Consider the following 24,402-nt stretch of genomic DNA (forward strand, 5'->3'; position numbering starts at 1 on the left):
TAAGTGCACGTGCAAAGTGAGGCCCAGGACCAACTGCCCAAAGCAGTTGAGCCTTTCAGTGGCAGAGCCAGGGGTCTGGACCTAGGTCCCAGCCACACGCCTTGCCCCGACCCAAGCTCCCCTAAGGATGATGATGGGTCTGGACCTAAGTCCCAGCCACACGCCTCGCCTCTACCTAAGCTCCCCTAAGGACGATGATGGAATAAGTCACCCTGACACATCTCAGTTCATCTTCCTCAAAACTATGTGAGGTGGGCATTAACTTTTACCAATTTTTAAAAATTATATAGTCTTTACTGCCTTGCGCATGGTTTTAGGTTCTTGGTTTACCTAGATGAATCCTGCTGAAGACCTTAGGGGCTGGCCACAATGACGTCCTCAGATAAGACACGAGGGCACAGAAAGCAATAGAGCAATAGAGCATTTGCTCAAGACCTCACAGCTGTGGAGCCGGAATTGCCCACTGCAGCTGAGCTCCACTAAGCCGTCATCATCAGAGCCCCGTGCAAACTGACTTGCTCCACCTGTCAGCCTCCCTGGGGCTGCCCACAGAATAGCTTCTTCCATGTTTGGCCAACAGCAGATAGTCTAGGACTAGGAGCAAGGAGAGGAAAAGGCCTTCTCTGAAGTAGTGGTGCCAGCTTCCTGTAGCACTCGGACGTCTGAGCAGGAAGCAAATGGTTCTCGAAGTAAGCAAGGCTGTTTGGAGGCCCTACCCTCAAATCTGAGAACATACCAGGTCCCTCCCAGCAAGAATGTCTCACCTTGACACAAGCCCAGCTCCCCTCCCCTCTGCCCCAGACCCTAGGATACGACAGGACAAGTAACTGGCTGAGCACAGGGTACTTTATTGATGGTACACGACAAGGTGGGGCTCCCTAGGCCCCTCCCCTCTTCAAGGGGTCTACATGGAAACTGTGAGGAGGGGAGATTCAGTGTGGTGGGGGACTGAGTGTGGCAGGGACTCCCCAGCAGTGAGGGTCTGTCTCTTCCTCTTGTGCTCTTGCTGGGGCTGGTGGTCCAGGGGTCTTACTCCTTGGAGGCCATGTGGGACATGAGGTCCACCACCCTGTTGCTGTAGCCAAATTCGTTGTCATACCTAGAAGATGAAGAGAGTTGTTAGGCCCTTTTTCTGAGCCAGCCACCAGAGGGCGCCAGACCCTGCACCACTTTTTAAGAGCCCGTCTCTGGCCCCAGCCACATACCAGGAAATGAGCTTGACAAAGTGGTCGTTGAGGGCAATGCCAGCCCCAGCGTCGAAGGTGGAGGAGTGGGTGTCGCTGTTGAAGTCAGAAGAGACCACCTGGTGCTCAGTGTAGCCCAAGATGCCCTTGAGGGGGCCCTCTGACGCCTGCTTCACCACCTTCTTGATGTCATCATATTTGGCAGGTTTTTCTAGACGACAGGTCAGGTCCACCACTGACACGTTGGCAGTGGGGACACGGAAGGCCATGCCAGTGAGCTTCCCGTTCAGCTCAGGGATGACCTTGCCCACAGCCTTGGCAGCGCCAGTAGAGGCAGGGATGATGTTCTGGAGAGCCCCGCGGCCATCACGCCACAGTTTCCCGGAGGGACCATCCACAGTCTTCTGGGTGGCAGTGATGGCGTGGACCGTGGTCTGCAAAAGGAGAGAGTGAGGCCCTGCAGAGTGCTCCCCACATCACCCCTCTACCTCCCTCCCCACCTTGAAAGGAAATTATGGGAAAGCCAGTCTCCAGAACCCCCAACCCCCAGGGTTGCATGCAGCCCCGGCAGGGAGGAGGAGCCTCAGTCCCATTCCCCAGCTCTCATACCATGAGTCCTTCCACGATACCAAAGTTGTCATGGATGACCTTGGCCAGGGGTGCTAAGCAGTTGGTGGTGCAGGAGGCATTGCTGCAAACAAAGAGGGAGCGGGGGCCAAGTCAGGGGAGCACGTCCATAGGGTGCCAGGCTGGCCGCTTCTCCACTGGCCCCGCCTTCCTCACCTGACGATCTTGAGGCTGTTGTCATACTTCTCATGGTTCACACCCATGACGAACATGGGGGCGTCAGCAGAGGGGGCAGAGATGATGACCCTTTTGGCTCCTCCCTGCAAATGAGCCTACAGCAGAGAAGTAGACAGTTATAAACCCGGGTTCTGCCTTTGCAGGGCTGAGTCAGCTTCCCCTACCATGGGCCCTCCTGCACTCACCCCAGCCTTCTCCATGGTGGTGAAGACGCCAGTGGACTCCACAACGTACTCAGCGCCAGCATCGCCCCACTTGATTTTGGAGGGATCTCGCCTATGGGGGTGGGGGGAGACGGGGACAGGACCATATTGAGGGATGCTAGGTTACCATATACCCAAGGGGGCCACACCATCCTAGTTGCCTCCCCAAAGCACATTTCTTCCATTCTGACTTCCACTCACTCCTGGAAGATGGTGATGGGATTTCCATTGATGACAAGCTTCCCGTTCTCAGCCTTGACGGTGCCATGGAATTTGCCATGGGTGGAATCATATTGGAACATGTAAACCTGGGGGAATACGCGAGAGTATGAAGGGGCTGCCCATCAGCCAGGTGGCTCCTCCCACACCAGCTTTGGGGCAGCACTCACCATGTAGTTGAGGTCAATGAAGGGGTCATTGATGGCAACAATATCCACTTTACCAGAGTTAAAAGCAGCCCTGGTGACCAGGCGCCCAATACGACCAAATCTAAGAGACAAGAGGCAAGAAGGCATGAGGAGGGAAGGCTTCTCCAGAATATGTGAGCGGCCCTAGGCCACCTCCCCATTAAGAGGGCGAATGCAGCATCTCCTTACCCCCAGGAGGGCCCAAGAGGTTGAATTTTATCTCCCTTGAGCTTCCCTGCCAGGCTGGCCTGGCTTTACGGGCATGGCTGCAACTGAAGGCTCCACTGCTGCCCAACACCCCCAGTCATAGGAAGCCCTTCCAGGAGAAGCGGCCATGTGGGGCACTGCCACCCACAGTCTGGGCACAAGCTTTGCACATGGTATTCACCACCCCACTTTGCCACCCCAGGAATGCTTGCTGCTGCCTAGCTCAACTTCAAGCTGCACCCTTTAGGGAGAAAAGACTTGTACACTCAGCATCATCAAACTCAAAGGGCAGGAGTAAAGGTCAGAAGTTAATTGGACAGGGCAAGCCCACCCCTTCTTCTAAGTCCCTCCTACAAAAGGGACAGAGATTGGGGCGGGGAAGAGGGGAAGCTGTATTTTAACCCCGTAGTCCCAGGGCTTTGATTTGCCAAATTTCCTGTCCTTCCTAGCTCTTTTCCAGAAATCAGGAGTGGGAGCACAGGTATGTGCATGTGTGTGGGGAGAAGGAATGGGAGAGAGCCCAAGCCCAGGCCCCCCAGCTACAGAAAGGTCAGCAGCTATATTTAACCTCAGACCAGGGTGCGGTGGGAGATCTGGTTTCTGGAAGACGGAATGGGGATAAGGGCAGGTTTCCCGAGGCTCCCAGACACCCAATCCTCCCGGTGACATTTACAGCCTGGCCTTTGGGGTCGGGTCAACGCTAGGCTGGCAGGGGAAGAGCGGGGCCATGAGGTGAGCCGGCGCTGCAGGAAGGGGCCACCACCAGAGGGGCCATTTTGCGGTGGAAATGTCCTTTTCCAACTACCCATGACTCAGCTTCCCCCAGCTTGGCACCAAGCCACAGCCACCACACCTCTGGGGGGAGGGGACACAGGAGGACCTCCATAAACCCACTTCTTTGATTTACCAGCGAATAATCTAGGAAAAGCATCACCCGGAGGAGAAATCGGGCTTGCGGCTCAGGGGCCAGCTAGCCTCGCTCCACCTGACTTCCCCGCCACACGCGACTCCACCCATCGAGGCCGGAGCGCAGGGTTAGTCACCGGCAGGGTTTCCTAACGGCGGCCCATTCATTTCCTTCCCGGTTGCAACATGGCGGCCGCCCTACCGCAGGCGCAGCATCCGGACAGGGATGCACCCGCTGCGCACTAGCATCCCAGAGCCTGCGGTGCTGGAGGCCATGGGGGAGGGGCTCCTCTGCGACACGTGACCCCGCAGAGCGCGAAAGGAAAGAAAGCGTCCCCAGCTAGGGGTCCGGGTCGGGATCTCGGGCGGGAGTAGGGACCTCCTGTTCCTGGGGACTAGGGGAAGGAGACTCCAGGCAGATGGCGCCGCAAGCGCGGAGGTGCACAGGGCGCCACAGCCTGGGTGCGGGGCTCCGCCAGGTCCGAGCGCTGACCTTGAGCTCTCCTTGCGGGGCACAGCTACCCTGCCCCCATACGACTGCAAAGACCCGGGGCCCGCAAGGCTCGTAGACGCAGTTCGGGGGCGGTCGCAGCCCAGGGCCCCCCAGCCACCCGCGAACTCACCCGTTGACTCCGACCTTCACCTTCCCCATGGTGTCTCAGCGATGTGGCTCGGCTGCGCGGAGGGACAGAACAGTGAGCGCCTAGTGGCCCCGGCCGACACCCACGCCTCCCCTCCCCCCACCACCAGGCCTCCATGCCCAGCCCGCGTCGCATCACGTCCTCTGCCCGCCCCTGCAATGCGGAGGCCGCCCGGGCCCACCCCGCAGAGGCGCGAACACGTCCGACCCGCGCCGGCCCCTGCCGCCTTCAGGCCGTCCCTAGCCTCCCGGGTTCCTCGCCGCCCGTCTTCACCTGGCGATGCAAAAGATGCGGCTGACTGTCGAACAGGAGGAGCAGAGAGCGAAGGGGGAGGCTGCGGGCTCAATTTATAGAAACCGGGGGCGCGGCGGCAGGCGGTGACTCGAACCCCGCCTCCCGCCGGGCTCAGCCAGTCCCAGCCCAAGGCCTTGAGGCCTGAGCTACGTGCGCCCGTAAAACCGCTAGTAGCCGGGCCCCACTTTCTCCCCGCTTTTTTTTTTTTTTTCCGCAGCCGCCTCGTTCAACTGGGCACGCACCGAGCGTGTGGGCCTCGACGGAGGGGGGAAGGGACTGAGATTGGCTCGATGGGAGGTGATCGGTGCTGGTTCCCAGGACTGGACTGTAGGCAGCAGGAGACTAGGGAGTCAATGACGGGGGCCCTTACACGCACGGAGGAAACAGGAGGACTTTGGGAGCGACTGAGATGGGGAATTGGAGCCGGAGCCAAGCACGGCTCGCGGCTGCACGCGGCCTGCCTCCTCCCCTTTCTTTCTTTCAAAGGCTGAGAGGTGGGAAAGTTGGGGAACTTCTCCTCGAGGCTCTGCGGTAGTGACACGGGACTGCTCAGGCAAAGGCCTAGAAGGGGCCCATGGGCCTCGGGCCGGGGCCCGTGGTCCCTTCCCAGCCCCCACTTCCCCCTCCCCATCTCCTGGCTCCTGGCCTCTCTGGGACCGAGGCCTAGGCTGGGCACTGGGCAGTGGGGGCCTGGAGAGGAAGGAGGCTCGGGAGGCGGCTTCAGGGGGAGGTTTCTTTTTTTTTTTTTTTTTTTTTTTTTTTTTGAGACGGAGTCTCGCTCTTTCACCCAGGCTGGAGTGCAGTGGCGCGATCTCGGCTCACTGCCGGCTCCGCCTCCTGGGGTTCACGCCATTCTCCTGCCTCAGCCTCCCTTGTAGCTGGGACTACAGGCGCCTGCCACCTCGCCCGGCTAATTTTTTGTATTTTTAGTAGAGACGGGGTTTCACCGTGTTAGCCAGGATGGTCTCGATCTCCTGACCTTGTGATCCGCCCACCTCGGCCTCCCAAAGTGCTGGGATTACAGGCGTGAGCCACCGCGCCCGGCCAGGGGGAGGTTTCTGCACGGAAGGTCACGATGTCCTGCAGCCCTGTAGCCTGGACCTGATAATTAGGGCAGACAATCCAGGCCCTGTGTGCACCAGCGGCTCTCTCCGGGCTGGGGCCCCAGGCGGAGGACAGGATGGCTGGTGGGGGCCCAGAGGCCTCCCACAAAGGCAATCCTGGAAACCTGTGGGCTGTGCTGCCTAGGGTGAGAGACAGTGTGCCTTTCATTCCATCCAGCCCGGGGCGAAGAGCGGGACGTGAGGGCGGAAGTCCCTCCCCGCCCTGGGACGTGCAGGCGAGCCCGGAGCCAGGGACTCCCCTTCACTGGCTGCGCCGGGGGATATTGAGGGCAGAGTGAGTAAAGAAGAGGGAAAAAGTGGGAAAAGAGGTCTTGGGCACACGGTGGGAACAGGCCCCCTGCCCCTTCCCACAGGGGATCCATTCTTCTGGTAGGAGGGCAGAGGGCCAGGTTTGTGTGGGATGGGAGGGTGCTGAACACTTGTAAGGAAGGGGGTGGGGTGGGGTGGCCTTGGCCCATCAGCAGGTGCATGGGAGGGGGATCCCGGGCCTCTTTGCTGGCCCAGCATAACCTGACACCAGCCCCCTGCCCTTCTAGCTAAAAGCCAGTTGCTAAGTTTAGCCTGCCTGGTGATAATCTTTGCTTAAAAGGCACCCCACAGGACTCCAGTCCCTGACCCTGCCTTTCTGGATTGCCTTTCCTCCTGGGACCCAGAGCCGGGCTGTGTCCTCCTCTGGCTGCCATTGGCATGGTTGGTGCGGGCTTTTCACAATGACCACCCAGAGCAGAGTAGCAAGAGCAAGGCAAGAGGGTCCCTAATGGTGGAAGGGGTGGGGTGGGGGAGTGGAGGAAGCCCCACCTCTGACTCAGCTACTCCTGCAACCAGGACCATTAACCCTTTCCCATCGAGAGCCTTAAGAGCACCTCCATGCTCCTGCACCACCCAAGCCTGATTCGGAGGCGCCGTCTTCCCCTCTGCCTCAGGCTTGTCATTTTTCATTACTGTCTTCTCCCCGCAAAGAGGGAGCTCAGTGCCCACGGAGCACTACTGACGTAGTGTGCTGTTGTCATGACAGCAGAGGCACCAGTGTGGTCACGACAGCCAGCTCACAGCCTCCGGTTCTAAGGTGACTCAGCAGAGAAGACTTGAGGAGCTGGAGAGGGGTGGGCAGGCTTCAGGGGGCAGCCCGCCTGCAGCATAGCCCACGCCCCCTGCAGACCTGGGAACAATGTGGAATGCTGGGAGACAGGTCTTGTCTCCTGCAGAGCTGGAGGGGGATCATGATCTGACCTTCCACGAGCCTGGGCCGGTCTGCTGCCAACCTTTGGAGATGGGATTAGGGAACACGAGTGGGGGTGGGGTGAGGCACATGGCAGAAAGCAACCCTTGGTCTAGAGCAGGTTTTCTCAACTGTGATACTATTGACATTTTGGGCTGTGTAATTCTTTGTTGAGGGGCTGTCTTGTGCACTCACTGTAGGATGTTTAGCAACATCCCTGGCCTCCCACTAATGCTGGTAGCATTCTTCCCCCACAGGCTATGACAACAAAAAAGGCCCCAGGTGTTGTCAAATGTCCTCTGGCAGGCAAAATTGCCCACGCTTCAGAAGCACTGATCTGGAGCCTAGGCACTGCATAATTCTCCCCAGAGAGGCTGTCTGGTCACTGTGCAGGGTCCAGAGGTTGAGAGGGGAAAGGTGGCAGTGACGGGCAGGAAGCTCATCTGCCATCCCAGGACAGGCCCTAGGACTCCGGGCTCACTCATCTCTCTCTGCACTGATAACCCTCTCTCTGCTGCATGAATCTGGGCTAATGTGAAAGATGAAACAAAGACAAGCTTAGGAAAAAATGTCTAAAAGTATAAAAACATTTATTCATTAGAAAACAAGGAGACTGGCAAACATATATTCCAAAGTTGAAGCAGCTCAATACAGTTCAGTTAGGCTAATTTAAGAGAAAGCCTTGCATTTTAAAGATCACGTATGCATTTTTTTGTTTAATTTGAGACGGAGTTTCGCTATTGTTGCCCAGGCTGGAGTGCAGTGGTGTGATCTTGGCTCACTGCAACCTCCGCCTCTGGGTTCAAGCGATTCTCCTGTCTCAGCCTCCTGAGTAGCTGGGATTACAGGCGCACGCCACTACACCCGGCTAATTTTTTATTTTTAGTAGAGATGGGGTTTCTCCATGTTGGTCAGGCTGGTCTCGAACTCCCAACCTCAGGTGATCCACCCGCCTTGGTATCACAAAGTGCTGGGATTACAGGCGTGAGCCACAGTGCCCGGCCGTTTTTTTTTTTTTTTTTTTAAAAAGGAGACAGACAAATATTTTACAAGGGAAACAGAATTCGAATTCCAGGTCACCCTACAAGACGCCCTGCACAGGGAGGGCAGGAGCAGACTTCCTAGGGTCTGTGCCTGCGAGCCGATGCCCTGAGAATGGGGGTTGTTTTCTTGGGTGTCTCCTCTTCTGTCATCTCTGCTGAAAGATCTATGCAAAGAATTAAAGGAGTAAGAAACAGCTGAGTCACAAAGATGGTGAAAAATAGGTATCAGAGAACAAGTGAGACAATCCCACACCACACTGCAGAAATAAAATCCAAGCTGTACAGGAAAGGCCCTTCTGGGGCAGCGGGGTAGAGCATCTACACTCAGGCCCCCACAGCACGTCCTGTGGAAACCAGCCCTCCGCACCCTAGCTGTGTGCCTTCCGGGCAGGGAACAGGCGGGAGCATCATACCGTCCTCACTGGACTCATCACTTGAGAAGACAACTTTGGGTTTCTTTTTGGAAGCTCGATGCTGGGTGTTTGGATGCCGACGGGTAGTACGGCGGGGCTCTGGTGTGACAAAGTCATTGTCTGAGGCTGTAGAAGCCAGAGGCTGGTGCCTAGAACCTAGAAAAGGCAAGAAAACGTGATTTAAAAAGAAGAAACAAATCACTGCAGGAGGGGAGGGCCCAGTCTGGTCTCGCCCGCACAGGCTGCCTTAGTACCAGTGGATGGTTTCTTGGCTGACGGCGCTCTCTGGCTACCTGCTTGGCCAATCTCAAGCTCCTCAATTCCATCCAAACCTCTGGTATGACAGGCCCGAAGCTTCTGCTCAAATTCGTCTATTATAGCCTGGAGGGAGAAAAGGAGATTCAGAGCAGGCCTGAAAACAGTTACTTCTCATTAAAAAGAAACAAGGCCATGGAAGACATGGAAGGCCTTAAACGCACATTACTAAGAAGCCAAGGTGAGAAGGCTCCATACTGGATCATTCCAATGATATACACTGCGGAAAAGGCAAAGTAATGGCAACAGTAAAAAGATCAGGGGTTGTGGGGAGAGAGGGATAAACAGGTGGAGTGCAGGGGATTTGTAGGGCAGTGAAACTCTTCTGTATGATATTGCAGTGGTGGGTACATGTCATTACGTGCAGTGAACTCCAAGGTAAAGCATGACTTTGGGAGATGATGTGTAAGTGTAGGTTCGGCTGTAACAAATGTGCCCCCTGCTGCAGGATGTTGAAGGTGGGGAAGGCTGGGATGCGTAGCAGCAAGGGCTAGAAGGGAACTCTCTGTACTTTCTGCTCAATTTTGCTTTGAACCTAAAACTGCTCCGAAAAATAAAGAAAAACTATTAAAAACAAACAAGAATTGAATGAGATGCTGCTTTGGTTGTTTCTGGAGTAATAAAAAAAGAATTGGAGACAGAAAGATCTGGTCTTGGGTCACTCTGGCAATTTGGTTGCAACCAAGCTGGGGATAAGTAGGATGGGAATGTGACTGCAAGAGCCGGGTGCTGCCCAGGGTTGGCAGATGTCTTAGCCAGCCCAGAACCCGACAGGCATTGAAGTGTCCCGTGCTGCTCACCTTGCCCTCAGGCTTGGCCCCACGTCGCAGCTTGCCCACAACTGACAAAAAAGCACTGAAGATGGACTCATCTGACAGTTTGTCTCCAAAACAGTCAAAATTGTCAAGCATCTTGCGGAGGCCTCGCTCTGTGAGGGGCAGCTGTGACACACAGTAGGCCAGGTCTCGCTGCTGCCGCTCAGTTCTGCAGACAGGAAGGGCTTTGTTGAGGAACCTGGAGATCCAGCTAGTAAAGGCTCAACCTTCCCCATCAGCCTCCCCAGTCCCAGGGATGCCACAGTGGGGGCAGGGAAGGGGTGAGGGATGGGCCTTTCTCCCCTGCAGGGCCCTGCTCAGCACAAAGAACCCTCAGGGAGGGCAGCATACCGGGCTGTGCGGAACCGCTGACACAGCTTTTCCACCAGGCTCTCTGTCTGCTTGTCCTTGGTGATGTAGGAGAGGAGCTGTCTGCAGGACAGGGAGATGAGGATGTGCGATGATGGCCCAGGGCCAGCTCTGCCATCCACTAAGACCAACCCTGGACCCTCCCCCAGCACCCGTCTTCTCTGATGTTCTCTGCCATGGCCCCTGTCTGCCTCACTACTCCCCTTGCCCTGTCCCATTCAGCAGAGAAGGAACCCCCACCTCAGGAATTTTCCCTGTGAATGGAAATTAACAGGAGCAGCTACTAGGGAGTGAGTGCTACTGTATGCCTGCCACCATGTTAGGAACTTTATCTTATTTAATATTTTCAAGAACTAAGGGTTAAGTATCATCAGCCTCAAAAGAAGAGGAAATAGGCACAAAGAGGCTAAGTTATTGCTGAAGGCTGTACAGCTGAAGAGTAGCCGAGGTGGAATTTAAATACAGGTGTGTCTCACTCCTAAGCCCCTGCTATGTGGAAAATGTGCCCCAGGGCCCGGGGAACAATACTTCATGATGGTGTGGAAAGGCTCTTCCTCCACGCCCAGCTCGGGGTCTGACAGGCGGCTGACTATATCTGGAAGGAGATTATAGATTGCGTTGCCCTGTAAGAGAGAGCCACGTTAAGGAGATGAGGTGACCTACATATCCCCTCTGCAGCGAGCCCTCAGTGCCTCTCTGCCTCTCACCTTGTGGGAGAGCTCGTTGAAGAAATTCTTGGCCAGGGCAGCAATCTGAGGCTCGGGGTCGATGAGCAGCACCGCCATCTCGCTGACCTGCCCCTTCACCTTCACCATGTCCTTGAGGATCAGGTGGGTCATCACCAGCCCCGCTGTTTTCCGCACTTGCTGAGCAGGGTCCCGGAGGCTAGGAATGGACTTGCGGGTCATGGGGACCGAGGCCTCCGGACTACACCCTAACACTGGTAGAAAAGGCCCTCGGCGGGAATCGATGACCCCATGCTCTGCCACTCCAGAAGCAGCGGGAAAGCTGTCTAGAGTTGAAAGCTGGAGTGGGGGAAAGAGGTGAAGCCTCTAACCAGAAGTGTCAGTCCCACTGGGGTGACTCTTAGCCAGGGGCCTGTACAGGTCAAGTATCAAGCAGATGTTCGCAGTGATGCCAAAGCCTAGGGGAAGAGCCCTGGTGATTCTCACACTGACTCTCAACAGACCCCGGAGCTCCTGGAACAGCCATCACGCTGTGAGGGGTCTCTTACCGAGCATACAGATGGGGAGTCCAGGGGTCCACCAGATTGGGAAAGCGGATGGCCAGATCCCCAGTGGCAACCATGAGGTTAGACCGGACAATGGGAAGTGGAGACTTTTCCAGCATGGTGAACAGAAGACGAAGCTGGGAGTCGCAGAAAGTGGCACTAGGAGCAAGAAGGGGATCATCAGGGAAGCCATTTCATCTCCATCTTCCTTGAGAAGGTGGTACCAACCCCATGGCCTACCTGATCATGCAGAACTTGCCAAGAGCAAGTGAAGCAGCTGCAGAGAGGTCTGGGTTGCTATAGAGGCCTGGGTTGTTACAGACTTTAAGCAAGAGTGGAACAAAGGCAGCCAGTGTCTGTTTGCCTGTTGGAAGAGTAACTGCAGGTTTGGGACAGGTTATCTCAATTGGGAAGAAACTGCTGAGTGCAGCAATTCTTCTTACCATCCAACAGTTCCATCTCGCAGATGCCACGGATTAGTTCTGCCTCTGTGTCATCTGCTGTTGCCCCAACCAGCCCCAGCTCCTCCTCCATGGTGGTCTCAGAGCTTGTATTCTAAAGGGAATGAAACCGGGGATCATGGATAAGCAGAGACAACATTTTTGATTCCAGCCCATACTTTGTTTTGCATGAACAAAGTAAGGAAGGGCAAATTCTACAAAACCATTTAGAGAATTGTCAAATGTGTCTGTAAAGAGAAAGGATTCCTGAATTAAGCAGAGAAACAACGAGGTCCCCATTTGTTTTAAGTTGCCAAAGCGTGTTTCTACACCTCTTCCTCATGGAAGGCGTCGTTTCCTGTATGTGGTAAACAGATGGATCATGCCAGACAGTGGTTCAAAGTCACAGAGGTCAGACTTCTCCAGCGCCACAAGGCTCTGTGTCTTATTTGTCTGCAAGACATCACTGCCTCTAGTGGAGAGAACACAAGGCCCCCACCCGGGCCAGGCCAGCAATGAAAGCTGACGGAAAAGTGGGCGGGTACGTGCGTGTTCTAACAAACCCCGCCTCAGACAAAACACCTCTAATTTTATGCTGAGGTCTCTAACTCCACACTCTGCATTTACCTAAATCTTTCCTTCCTGGGTGATCACTGACAGTTTCATCGATGTTCACATGAACCTGTCCTAGGGTAGTAGCCACAGAGAGGCAGAAATTCTTCGCTTCATGTAATAGCAGAGGAGCAGAGATTGCCAGAAGGGGATCAGCTCAGTTCTGAGCTGAGGTCTGAAATAAATCTGGGAAGTGCTAAGGACATTCACACACCTTCTCCTTGGGATCTTTGGTCTTGTGCTCCTGTTCTTCCTGGAGAACTCGGCGCCGACAGAGCTCTCCACTCACTGCCTGCTCCAAGTGGACCAGCTGCTGCAGAGCCACATCCCCAGCCAGGGAGAGCAGGTTCATCAACAGGAAAGTAGGGAGCATTGCGGGGGACTCCTCTGGAGGAGAGGGAGAGGGAAGGCGGGGCAGAGAGACATTTTTAAGTCCCATCAAACCTGAATCCGATTTTTACTGATCTTCCCCTTGCTCACGTGCTATTCAAACTAGTGAAGTAGTAAGAGTTGGGGGTGGGAACTGGCCCAACTTCAACTTGGACAAAAACGACACAGTGTACACTAAGGGTTGTTGCAGAAAGTGGTGGTGGCAGTGGCTCCCGGCCCTGCAGGGAAAACAGAAGCTGGCTGCCGCAGTGGGTCAACCCCTGCCCACTTACTTGGGTCCTCCTGACTGGTTCTCTTCTCTTCTAGCTTCTCCAGGGCCTGTTTTGCACAGCCCTGCAATATGTGGGCACAGATCACTTCGGGGCGCTCTGCCAGTTGGTAAATGAGGGTCACTGCCACCTCTTTGAATGGGATCCAGAGTGGGTCTGGGTGGACAAAGCCTGCGGAGGAGGAGGGAGAAGTTGTTCACTAAAACAAAGGACCCAAATCTGCCCAAGGCCTTTCCTGAGAGCTCACCTTTTGTGACCGTCTCCCGCAGCCGCTCAAACAACCTGTGTTCCTGAGGCAACCGGAAGGGGGGGTGACGTTTGCCCAGAGAAGGCTGTGGAGAACAAGACAACGCGGCTGTATGTACAGGGTGGACACGAGGATCTCCACTCTCCTTAGTTTGGAACCACCCCCACATACCTTTCTCCTGTCCGAGATGTTGGCAATGGCATGGCACACCTGCTGGGCCAGCCTGTAGTCCTGTGGAAACTTCTCATCCAGCCCTATGCTCACCAGTGTGTCTAAATTGCTTCCCACAATTTCTGGCTTTCCTCTAGGGGAAGGAAGCCACAGAGTTAAAGGAGGTCATGGATTGGACTCAACGGGGGAGAAAGGGCCAATAGGGGTAGGTCCCAGCACCTCATGTGGTGTCTGGAGCCTTGGAACACCATAGCGAGGCTCTGACACAGGGCCAGCCTCTTGGGTCCTGTTGCTTTACTGAATCCCACTACTACCAGGCAGGAGGGCTGGTACTCTCACTATTTTCTTTTCCATTTAGGTGGCGTTATAACTCACAGCGGAGCTCGGTTGGGCCTCACTGTGACAATGTCACTGAAGGAAAAGGAGCCTTCTCAGAACCTTCCTTTGCTCTCCCGCCCCATTGCCTGCTAGATTTGAGCCTCACCGTGCCATCATGCCAAGAAGCATGACAGAGGAACAGCGCTCCAGAGGACAGCAGGCGACCTTCTCGGTGGCCCGCTCCCACAGCAGCTGGGTCACTGCTGGTTTCAACTCATCCTTCTGCACAAACTCACAGAGCTAAGGAGAAAAGAAAAAGGGCTCAAGCCAAAAATGAACAGTTCCTTGATCTTTGATCTGCTTTTCTGAAGATGATATTGAGAACCTGAAGCAGACAAAAGTAATACTTAGGAATGGAAAAAGACAGAGGAGGCGCAAACGTAACGCAGGGGCTTGAGAGGCTTTCCAGCTCCACTTTTCTACTCTCATGCCTTCAAAACGATTTTATTCAAGTGACATATCGAAACTGACCTTCTGAGTTCCATGTGGGTCCATAGTTCTAAGTCTGGAGATTTCTAAGAGGTTTTCTTGCCGTTACCACAAACTCAGCATGTCTAACATAGAAGCCATCATCCTTCCTTGCCTTTTCATTTTGCCAGTGGTATCAACACTTCATCAGTTATATGTGCTTAAAATTTCAGTCACCTCATTTTTTTACAAATCAGTCACTATTTTTCCTTTAAAAATTTGTCTTCCATTAAGCCCATTCTGCAGTGATTTCTCCAATCCCCAAGTCCAGCCCCTCATTACTGCCCACTGCAGCAGCCTCCACTGGCCTTCCTTCCCATGGGTTGGTCTCCTCAGCCTCTGCTTCCCCAGGTCACTTCTGTTGCACCCCAGGTTGCAGCTGCTCTCCCCTGCCTCTTGTAGGGCTTTTGCCGGTAACTGGCCTATGACATTGTGGCCAATCACCACCACCAGGCTCTTTTCTTTTCCCTAGTGAGAAAAATGTGGCTGGCAGGAGTGCTCTTCCCAGCGCCACCTCCCCTCTCTGTGCCCACAATGCAAATGCTACAAAGCAGAATTGTCTCACTAAAATGCTGGGTGCCTGGCTAACACAGCTAAAGTCCTAGACTCCTGAAGTCATTCAGGGACTTCCACAGTTTAGTTCCAACCTACATTCACAACTTTATCTTTTCCAGATTTTTTTTTTTTTTTTTTTTTTTTTGAGACAGAGTCTCCCTCTGTCGCCCAGGCTAGAGTGCAGTGGCGTGATCTCGGCTCACTGCTACCTCCACCTCCTGGGTTCAAGCGACTGTTCTGCCTCAGCCTCCCGAGTAGCTGGGACTACAGGTGCCCACCGCCACACCTGGCTAATTTTTTTGTATTTTTAGTAGAGACGGGGTTTCGCCGTGTTGGCCAGGCTGGTCTCGAACTCCTGACCTCAGACCTCAGGTAATCTGCTGCCTTGGCCTCCCAAAGTGCTGGGATTACAGACGTGAGCCATCATGCCCGGTCTTTTCCAGATAATTTGAACCAGAACACAATCTTCTTTGCTCTACAATGTGAACTGTGCTGTTTCTTGGGTTCTGTTTGAAATGCCCTCCCTCCTTGCTCTGATTCTCTAAATCCTACTGATCTTTCGAGACCCAGCTTAAGTCCTGCCACCTTCAGGAAGCTTCCTTGACCATTCTACCCCAAACCGCTCTGTTTCCTACTCTGTACCCCTCAGTAGAACACAGAAGTTAGGAGTATGTTTTCTAGAGCTCTTATTACCCGAGTTTGAATCTCAAACTTTGCCACTAACTAGCTGTAACCAGCCAAGTTCAGTAACTTCTCTGTGCCTCAGATTTATCATTGTAAAATGCAGATAATGCTACCTCACAGGGCTGTCATGAGGATTAAACAAGTTACTGTGAGTAACGTGTGAGTGCCTGTCATATATTCAATACCGTATAAGTGATGTTATTATTGCTATGACAACCATCACCCATACAACTTATTCTGGCACTTTATTATCTACCTGCTGCATTGTTCTAAAAATGTTCTGTGGTTTTTGACTACCAGCTAGACTGTTGGTTCCTTTAAAGTTGGGAACATGAAAGCAAATAGTCTTATACTTCTTTCTGGAGCTAAGTAAATTGCTAAATACTTAGTAATAACTCAATAATACTTGTTGCCGGGTGCTTTGGCTCACACGTGTAATCCCAGCACTCTAGGAGGTTGAGGTGGGTGGATCACGAGGTCAAGTGTTCCAAACCAGCCCGGCCAACATGGTGAAACCTCGTCTCTACTAAAGATACAAAAAATTAGCCGGGCATGGTGGCACATGCCTGTAATCCCAGCTACTCGGGAGACTGAGGCAGGAGAATCGCTTGAACCTGGGAGGCGGAGGTTGCAGTGAGCCAAGATTGTGCCATGGCACTCCAGCCTGGGCAACGGGGCGAGACTCCGTCTCAAAACAACACCACCACCAACAACAACACCACCCAAAATACTTGTTGAATGAAGAAAGAAAGAGCAGGAAGCCTTACAATTTCCTCAAGACACTGAATGGTCCCAACCGAGGCATCCACTAGCAGCAGAGAGAGATTGTGAATCAAAGCCTGGGCCTTGGCTCTGTGGGAACAGCAGAGATCAGCGGTCACTATAAGATTAGGAAACTGAACTTGGCAAACAGTGATTAGGGCTATCCCACCACAGTGTTACAAAACTGCCCTCCCTGGAAACTGAGCCCCACCCTAAGCCCCATTATGACGGACTGCCTATGGATCTGGAACTCCTCTGGAGAAATGCACCTCTTCCTTTAGGAGACAAGGGAAGTCCTGTGAGAAGCTGACCTTGGAAAAGTCAGCAAAGGCAAAAGCACCCCATATACCTGGCAGAGTCCCCTTTGGGGTTGAGGTAGAGTTGGCGGTAGGCATTAAGCACAGCTTCTCGGACACCAGGCTCCTTAGACCAGATGAGAGGCAGCATACGGCGCACCCCAAACAGGGCCTGGGGTACCCCAAATTGGAAGACCATCACAAAGAATTCAATCACCTCCTGCACCACTGAGAGAACATGTGCAAATGTCACCTATCTACTTCGCAAAACTCCCCCAATACCTAACGACAGAACCTTTCTGAATGTAGCAAGATGCAAATGGAGGCCTTCCTCATTTTCCCTGACAATGTCGACTCCTCCTATAATGCCTTATCATGAAATACTATATGCATTAAAATGTATCAGCTGTATAAGTGGCTAGAGGAAGCAAACAGAAATAAAGAACCCCTGCCTTTTTTTTTTTCTTTTCTTAAGACACAGGTTCTTACTCTGTGGCTCCGGCTAGAGTGCAGTGGCATGACCACAGCTCACTGTAGCCTCAAACTCCCGGGCTCTAGCAATCCTCCTGCCCAGCCTTCCGAGTAGCTGGAACTACAGGTGTGTGCCATCACGCCCAGCTAATTTTTGTTTCTTTGTAGAGATAGGGTCTTGCTATGTTGCCCAGGCTGCTCTCGAACTCCTGGCCTCAACCTGTCCTCCCGCTTTGGCCTCCCAATGTGTTGGGATTACTGGCATGAGCCATCGCGCCCAGCCGAGAACCCCTGCCTTTTAAAGGAGCAGATAGATATATCAATAAAATATGGAAAAGAACTCCAAGATCCATGGCTGGGTGCAGTGGCTCACACCTGTAATACCAGCACTTTGGGAGGCTGATGCAGAAGAATTGCCTGAGCCCAGCAGTTGGAGACCAGCCTGAGCAACAAAGGAAGGCCCTATCTCTATTATTAATAAAAATTAAAAAAATTAAAAAGAACCCCAAGGCTGTCCTTACAGAAGGGGACTCTGGCATACCTGTAGTTGTGTTTTCGTACATCATCTTGCTGATGATGCCAATGGCCTCTGTAATCTTCCGGGAGAAGCTGTAGGCATCCTGCAGATACTGTACCAGCATCTCCTGCTTCACCAGTTCATCATTTCCCCTGGATTCCTCAGGCTCCGACATACTGGGTTTATTTTTACAGACAGTCTGTCCTGTGGCCATGTTTCCTGTAGACTCCCGGGGATTCTTTTCTTGTGTGGAAGCTGCTGGGCCTAAGGAGTTAGAGAAGTACAGGATGGTTTTGTTCAAGGGGATACAGGGGAATCCAACAGCTGTCAACATTCCTGGATATGTACTTATTTCTTTTCCTTCTTTTTTTCTTTTGAGATGGAGTCTCACTCTGTTGCCTAGGCTGTGCAGTGGCAATGATCACCGCTCCCTGCAGCCTCAACTTCCCTGGGCTCAGGTGAGTCTCTCACTTCAGCCTCCTGAGCAGTTGGGACGACAGGTGCGTGCCACCACACCTGGCTAATTTTTTTTTGGTATTCCTTGTAGAGATGGGGGTTTTGTCATGTTGCTCAGGCTGATTTTGAACTCCTGGGCTCAAGCAATCCTCCTGCCTTGGCTTCCCAAAGTGCTAGGATTACAGGCATAAGCCACTACATCTGGCCCTGGATATCTCTTTTCACAATGTGAAGATATGAAATTAGAGCTTACTCTAAAATATCTTAATTTCTCAGAAACCATACCTAAAGACCTCTATGGTCTGGACAGTCACCCTATGACTATCAATCTTAGGCCCGTGGGCTGCTTCCATTCCAGAGCAAAAGTAATGCCAATTCATCTCTGGGCTCTTCGGCACCAGGTTCTGTTAACCAGGCCAATGATGGCATAAAGTTAATGCTCAGTAAATACCAGTTGACATGTGTTGTTTATTGACTGAAGAAGGAAAATGATTACCTTTGAAGATAAGTCCTAAGATATTCAAGAGCCTGGTCTCCTCTGACTCCTCTGGGTCTATATGACTGAAGGGTTCGGATTCCTGGAAGTGTCCTGTGGCTTCTCGAGTGAGAATGATGGCCTGTCTGAAAAAACACCAGCCTGTCAGCACCCAGAAGAATGTCACTTCAGCCGTTTGTAAGGGAGCTTACCTCATGATTCTATCAAGTCCCTGGACCTACTGCCCAGAGAAAAGGAGCACTTAACATGCTTAAAAAGTTTTTACAGCACCTACTAAGGGGTAGGGCTCAAAACACTTTGCCTATTTTTTTTTCCCTGACTGCTCATCTGCAAACACTTTTCCTATTTCTGAAGCTACAAGGCATTACTACAGTCTTCAAAAAAACTCCAATAAGGCTTTTTAAAGTTTTAAAATCAAAATCATAAACCTACTCCATAAACCTGTTTAAAAACTTTCCTAAGTTTAGAAACAATAAACTTTCAATAATTAGTTAACTCAGGCACATCCAGACAATAAGATTCTATGTAGTCATAAAAAATAATGGGGACACGTGAGCCCAGGAATTCGAGATCAGTCTGGGCAACACAGGGAGATCCAACTATACAAAAAGTAAAAAAAGTTAGCCGGGTGTGATGGTGTGTGCCTGTGGGTGTGATGGTGTGTGCCTGTGGGTGTGATGGTGTGTGCCTGTGGGTGTGATGGTGTGTGCCTGTGGGTGTGATGGTGTGTGCCTGTGGTCTCAGCTACTTGAGGGAGCTGAAGTGGGAGGATCACTTGAGCCTGGGAGATCAAAGCTGCAGTGAGTTGTGATCATACCACTGTACTCCCGCATGGGCAACAGAGTGAGACACTCTCTCAAAAAAAGAGGAGAGTGGGAAACTATTTATGTATAAATATATATATATATTTTTTAGAGACAGAGTCTTGTTCTGTCACCCAGGCTGAAGTGTAGTGGCATGATCTTGGCTCACTATAACCTCTGCTTCCTAGGTTCGAGTGATTCTCATGCCTCAGCTCCCCAAATAGCTAGGATTACAGGTACGTGCCACCACACCTGGCCAATTTTTGTAATTTTAGCAGAGATGAGGTTTCGCCATGTTGGCCAGGCTGGCCTCAAACTCCTGGCCTCAAGAGATCCACCAGCCTTGGGCTCCCAAAGTGCTGGGATTACAGGTGTGAGCCACTGCACCTGGCCATCTATAAATTTTTTTTTTTTTGAGATGGTCTTCCTCTGTCACCCAGGGTAGAGTGTAGCGGAGCAATCTCAGCTCACTGCAACCTCTGCTTCCTGGGTTCAAGCAATTCTTCTGCCTCAGCCTCCCAAGTAGCTGGGATTACAGGCATGAGCCATTGCGCCCAGCCATAAATGTTTTTAAAAACCACTGAGACACATAGTTAAGTGAAAAAAACAAGATGGTAGATCCGTGGGCAGAGAATTCTATCAGTCATATAAAGAGGGAAAAAAGAATACATGTTTCACTGCTTGTCTGCATGTTATCTTCTTGCCACGTTGCCCAGGGTGGCAAAAGCCAGGCATGGTGGTGTGTACCTGTAATCCCAGCTACAAATTATAAATAAATTAACCAGGCTACTCAGGAGGCTAATGTGGGAGATCGCTTGAGCGATTACACTCAAGTTGAGGCTACAGTGAGAGGCTGCAGTGAGCTGTGACTGTGCTACTGCACTCCAGCCTGGGCAACAGTGAGATTCTGTCTCAAAAACAAACAAACAATCCTTTTCTAATTGACAGGAGAAAATACTAGAATGCTTGGTGGAACATGCACTTATAAAACTATAGTCTCTATTTTTGCTTTAGCAAAATAAAAAGAGAGACACTAAAGTAACATAAGGGAGTCATAGGGCAAACAAGCCACTCTCTAGCCTTTTAAAAACAGCCCAATTAGGTAAGAAGTAAATAAATAACAAATAACTTGTGGCTGAAGTTTAAGAATACTTGTTGGCAGCCGAGTGCGGTGGCTCACGCCTGTAATCACGGCACTTTGGGAGGCTGAGACGGGTGGATCACCTGAGGTCAGGAGTTCAAGACCAGCCTGGCAAACATGGTGAAACCCCGTCTCTACTAAAAATAAAAAAATTAGCCCGGTGTGGTGGCACGCACCTGTAGTCCCAGCTACTTGGGAGGCTGAGGCACAAGAATTGCTTGAACCTGGGAGGCAGAGGTTGCAGTGAGCCAAGATCGTGTCACTGTACTGCAGCCTGGGCAACAGAGTGAGTGAGACTCCATCTCAAAAAACAAAAACAAAAACAAAACAAAACAAAAAAACAAAAAAAAACTTGTTGACGGCTGTAAGGGCTTTTGTTGTTAAGTTCTAAAGTCACAAAAACACTAGAAGAAATCTTTTCTCTAAGATCAGGATTCATACTAGGTTTGAAGATTAAAGTAGTATTAAGCATGTTTGATATTATTAGCTCATGAAATTTAGGATTAGAAAGTCCTTAGAGATCATAAGATCTAATCAATTTCTTATTTTATAGATAATGAAACCAAGGCCCAGAAAGTTAAGCAACTTATTCAAGATCATACAACTAGAACTTATTTATAGGTGCTCTTCTTCAATTGAAGGAGGACTAATGTTTGATTATAATATTGTTAACATTTAATTGTTTCAGTAGTTTCTTTAAACATTTATAAAGTAGAAACACGTGCTTAATTGTGGACTAGGCCTACGGTCAGACCATTACTACATGAAAACATCTACCATCACCTGGTGGCAGCATATCTGAGTGCAGTTCATTTAAAAGACACATTATGTAAGTTTCTCAAAGGTTAACTCTAAACATAAACAGATCATGGAGAATATCCCATTCTTTTGCCTACTTGTAACTAGCTTTGGCAAGCAGTTGATAGATGCGTCCTTTCACATCTTCAGTCGTCTCTGTACTGGCAATTTGCTCAGGAATCTCCTCCTCTCCCTGGGGAAGCTGTAGAAGCTGCTGCAGGGTAGACTTCAACTCTGGCAGCATGGCTTCCCACTCCTCCTCTGGGTCCAGCACTGCAGCTAAATGAGAGTGTCACTTAGTCTCTTTCACTAGAGTTTCTGACTCCAAGGAGAAGCCTGTCTGGCGTTAGGACTCCAAGGCGGTAACTACTTACAAGCTGCTGCAGTTCGCCTCTGGGCCCTCATCTCTTGTAATTTCTGGGTCTCCTTCTGCAGTGGTCCAGCAAGGTCAGTATCACTAAGCTATCAGGTAAAATGAATAGCAGGGTCAGTAAATGACATAATTTCATCCCTGTTTCCATTTAATTCCCTCTCTTTTGGTGGACCAAGTCTACTTACCTTGCAGGAAAAAGGATTATTGGCTAGAAAACTGGCCAGCAGCTGGATGGCATTTTTACATACTAGCACTGACTTGTCTGCCAGACGTCCCACAGCTAAAGCCACCACTGCCTGGAAACGTGTCAGGGGGAGAGCCTGTGTAGGGTAGGAAGAGAAGAATCTGCTCAAGTCTCACATCATCCATTTTGTTCAAGATGATCTTTAAGTATACTCTAAACTGAGCTACCCACTCACTCTAAAAACCCTTTCTACAGAATATAGATTAGAAGTACTCCTTGTAGTGGTAAGACATATTAGAGCCCTTAAAGGGAGCCAGATATCCTTGTCCTTGGTAGAGGAAGACTTTTACTACTGATAATAAAAATGTGAATTCTAGACCTCTTTGGGGCAGATATTTATCTTCAACACTGGATTCCTCTTTACACTGGTATATGGAGAGGTACCATATGTCTTTGCCACACAGAAGTTGCTTACCTTCTGCTGGACAATTCGGGTGAAGAGCTGCAAAACACGGCTCCGCACAAAGGAGTTGACATCATGGCCATGGGCTTGTAAAGTATCCAAGAACTGGTCTCTGGTGTCTCGGGCTGCTGCATCCAGTTGATCGCCACTGAGAACCTGCAGCACCATCTCCGCCATGGCTGCTAGCACAGCATTACGCATCATGTAATTCTAAGAGAGAGAAGCATAGAGGGGTAAAACCTTTAGTCAAGGCGAAGCTTGCTTGTGCTTGGCCATAACTTTTTCCATTAACTGTCTAGGTATTCACTCCCAAGGTCACAGGAAAAAGCTGAATCCCAAAGAGGACTTGTTGCTCCGAGAATGCTAGAACAAGGGCCAAAACCAATTTTTCCTCATAGGGCTCACACAGGAAAGCATGGTAGTAGCTGAATAAAAAAATCACACCCACTCACCAACACACATTTGAAAAGCATTTATTAACTGCCCTTCAGCTGAGGTCTCAAAGCCTTTGTTATTGTGGTGGTTTGTTCGTTTGTTTGTTTTTGAGATGCAGTCTCGCTCTGTTGCCAGGCTGGAGAGCTGTGGCGCCATCTTGGCTCACTGCAACCTCTGACTCCCTGGTTCAAGTAATTCTCCTACCTCAGCCTCCCAAGTAGCTGGGATTACAGGCATGAGCCACCACACCCAGCTAATTTTTGTATTTTTAGTAGAGACGGAGTTTCACCAAGTTGGCCAGGATAGTCTCAATCTCCTGACCTCATGTTCCGCCTGCCTCAGCCTCCCAAAGTGCTGGGATTACATGTGTGAGCCACCGTGCCCGGCTTTTTTTTTTTTTTTTTTGGGACATTGTCTTGCTCTGTTGCCCAGGCTGGAGTGCAGTGGAGCAATCTCGGCTCACTGCAACCTCTGCCTCCCAGGTTCAAGTGATTCTCCTGCCTCAGCCTCCCAAGCAGCTGGGATTACAGGCATGAGCCACCACACCCAGCTAATTTTTGTATTTTTAGTAGAGATGGGGTTTCACCATATTGGCCAGGCTGGTCTCAAACTCCTGACCTCGTGATCCACCCTCCTCAGCCTCCCAAAGTGCTGAGATTACAGGTGTGAGCCACCGCGCCCATCTGTGTTTTTTTTTTTTTGTTTTTGAGACAGAGTCTTGTTCTGTCACCCAGGTTGGAGTGCAGTGGTGCAATCTTGGCTCACTGTAACCTCCATTTCCCAGGTTCAAGCAACCCTCCCACTTCAGCCTCCCAAGTAGCTAGGATTACAGGTGTCCGCCACCACACCCAGCTAATTTTTTTTGTATTTTTAGTAGAGATGGGATTTCACCCATGTTGGCAGGCTCGTCTTAAACTCCTGACCTCAAGTGATCCACCCACCTCAGCCTCCCAAAGTGCTGGGATTACAGGCATGAGCCACCACACCCGGCCTCAAAGTCTTTGATCCTTACTAATAAATATCCCCTCCTTTCCCTCCCACTCTCCTTCCCACGCTTTACTGACAGAAAATGAGACAGAAACATGGAAATCAGCCTTAGAGTGCCAGCAACTCCAATACATAATCTAGTGGAGAGCAGGGTTAAGGTTTTGCCAGGTCAAGAACCAGAGAATAGGGTCTTGCACAAAAAGTTAAAGTAAATTAGACGAACAAGTGGACTGTCTTTGTCCTTGACATTCACCTAGGAGTGCCTAACATCAGTATGGGAATCAGCCAGGTTAGCATTCAGGGATAAAAGAGAATTGAGAGAGATGACATGGGTTGATTTGAGAAAGTTCATTGTTTGATGAAGCAAGGCAAGCCAGTTGGTGGGAAGACGCTTTATCCTGAGGAATAGATGGGACTCAGAATCAAAGCTGAAGGCTAAGCATGGTAGCGCCTGTAATCCCAGCACTTTGGGAGGCTGAGGCAAGAGGGTTGCTTGAGACCAGGAGTTTGAGACTAGCCTGGGCAATATGGCAAGACCCCATCTCTACAAAAACTAAAAAAATTAGCCAGGCATGGTAGTATGTGCCTGAAGTCCCAGCTACTTGGGAGGCTGAGGTGGGAGGATTGCTGGAGCCCAGGAGATGGAGGCTGCAATGAGCTATGATCGTGCTCCAGCATGGGTGGCACAGCCAGATCCTGCCTCCAAGAAAAAAAAAAAATCAAAGCTGAGTTGCTGTTACTGCAGAAATGTCATCTCCCTTACCAGAACTGGATAAAAGCAATGTGAATTGAAAGATTAACAGGTTAATAAAGAGCTCCTTATTCAACAGA

The 24,402-nt window shown here is 51.2% G+C and overlaps 2 protein-coding genes and 1 long non-coding RNA gene across 7 annotated transcripts in view; 1 reads left to right on the top strand and 2 right to left on the bottom strand.

The window, feature by feature from the left end:
- Nucleotides 1-828: 828 nt before the first annotated feature.
- Nucleotides 829-4,768, bottom strand: GAPDH (glyceraldehyde-3-phosphate dehydrogenase). Of its 3 annotated transcripts, none has more exons than XM_055280957.2 (9): nucleotides 4,626-4,768; nucleotides 4,335-4,386; nucleotides 2,581-2,680; nucleotides 2,393-2,499; nucleotides 2,174-2,264; nucleotides 1,968-2,083; nucleotides 1,794-1,875; nucleotides 1,206-1,618; nucleotides 829-1,099 (listed from the first exon to the last, which is right to left on the bottom strand). In XM_055280957.2, the coding sequence occupies exons 2-9, from the start codon at nucleotides 4,361-4,363 to the stop codon at nucleotides 1,030-1,032; spliced, it is 1,008 nt and encodes a 335-aa protein (XP_055136932.1). In that variant the 5' UTR covers nucleotides 4,364-4,386; nucleotides 4,626-4,768; the 3' UTR covers nucleotides 829-1,029. The 3 variants fall into 3 exon arrangements, with proteins under 3 accessions (XP_055136932.1, XP_055136934.1, XP_055136933.1); XM_055280959.2 differs by having other exon boundaries at nucleotides 2,393-2,445; nucleotides 4,626-4,760; XM_055280958.2 differs by having other exon boundaries at nucleotides 4,534-4,705.
- Nucleotides 4,769-5,261: 493 nt separating this feature from the next.
- Nucleotides 5,262-15,395, top strand: LOC134736682 (uncharacterized). Its single transcript, XR_010120900.1, has 3 exons — nucleotides 5,262-5,376; nucleotides 5,701-6,044; nucleotides 13,663-15,395. It is a non-coding gene; the product is annotated as an uncharacterized lncRNA (long non-coding RNA).
- The window catches only part of NCAPD2 (non-SMC condensin I complex subunit D2), a 39,023-nt gene continuing 22,183 nt past the window's right edge, over nucleotides 7,563-24,402 (bottom strand). For 2 of the 3 annotated variants that reach the window (XM_063639787.1, XM_055280938.2), the window contains 23 exons: nucleotides 22,162-22,359; nucleotides 21,688-21,822; nucleotides 21,504-21,591; nucleotides 21,228-21,408; nucleotides 18,388-18,512; nucleotides 17,460-17,699; nucleotides 16,501-16,675; nucleotides 16,157-16,241; nucleotides 13,789-13,922; nucleotides 13,305-13,437; nucleotides 13,134-13,218; nucleotides 12,890-13,057; nucleotides 12,442-12,614; nucleotides 11,619-11,730; nucleotides 11,416-11,539; nucleotides 11,179-11,334; nucleotides 10,652-10,829; nucleotides 10,473-10,567; nucleotides 9,927-10,007; nucleotides 9,561-9,744; nucleotides 8,700-8,826; nucleotides 8,446-8,601; nucleotides 7,563-8,196 (listed from right to left, as the gene is read on the bottom strand). In XM_063639787.1, the coding sequence (XP_063495857.1) occupies nucleotides 8,111-8,196; nucleotides 8,446-8,601; nucleotides 8,700-8,826; nucleotides 9,561-9,744; nucleotides 9,927-10,007; nucleotides 10,473-10,567; nucleotides 10,652-10,829; nucleotides 11,179-11,334; nucleotides 11,416-11,539; nucleotides 11,619-11,730; nucleotides 12,442-12,614; nucleotides 12,890-13,057; nucleotides 13,134-13,218; nucleotides 13,305-13,437; nucleotides 13,789-13,922; nucleotides 16,157-16,241; nucleotides 16,501-16,675; nucleotides 17,460-17,699; nucleotides 18,388-18,512; nucleotides 21,228-21,408; nucleotides 21,504-21,591; nucleotides 21,688-21,822; nucleotides 22,162-22,359 (3,219 nt within the window). In that variant the 3' untranslated portion in view covers nucleotides 7,563-8,110. Of the gene's footprint in view, nucleotides 8,602-8,699; nucleotides 8,827-9,560; nucleotides 9,745-9,926; nucleotides 10,008-10,472; nucleotides 10,568-10,651; nucleotides 10,830-11,178; nucleotides 11,335-11,415; nucleotides 11,540-11,618; nucleotides 11,731-12,441; nucleotides 12,615-12,889; nucleotides 13,058-13,133; nucleotides 13,219-13,304; nucleotides 13,438-13,788; nucleotides 13,923-16,156; nucleotides 16,242-16,500; nucleotides 16,676-17,459; nucleotides 17,700-18,387; nucleotides 18,513-21,227; nucleotides 21,409-21,503; nucleotides 21,592-21,687; nucleotides 21,823-22,161; nucleotides 22,360-24,402 lie in introns of all 3 variants that reach the window. The other variant, XM_063639786.1, reaches the window with a different exon arrangement.

Source organism: Symphalangus syndactylus, chromosome 5 (assembly GCF_028878055.3).
Source record: "Symphalangus syndactylus isolate Jambi chromosome 5, NHGRI_mSymSyn1-v2.1_pri, whole genome shotgun sequence".
NCBI lineage: Eukaryota > Metazoa > Chordata > Mammalia > Primates > Hylobatidae > Symphalangus > Symphalangus syndactylus.

Bases quoted from the DNA above. Each gene is read 5' to 3' on its own strand.
- GAPDH (XM_055280957.2), bottom strand. From the start codon at position 4,363: ATGGGGAAGGTGAAGGTCGGAGTCAACGG. The intron at 2,500-2,580 runs GTGAGTGCTGCC...GTATTCCCCCAG, and splicing joins TCATTGACCTCAACTACATG to GTTTACATGTTCCAATATGA. The intron at 1,876-1,967 runs GTGAGGAAGGCG...CTTTGTTTGCAG, and splicing joins AACAGCCTCAAGATCGTCAG to CAATGCCTCCTGCACCACCA.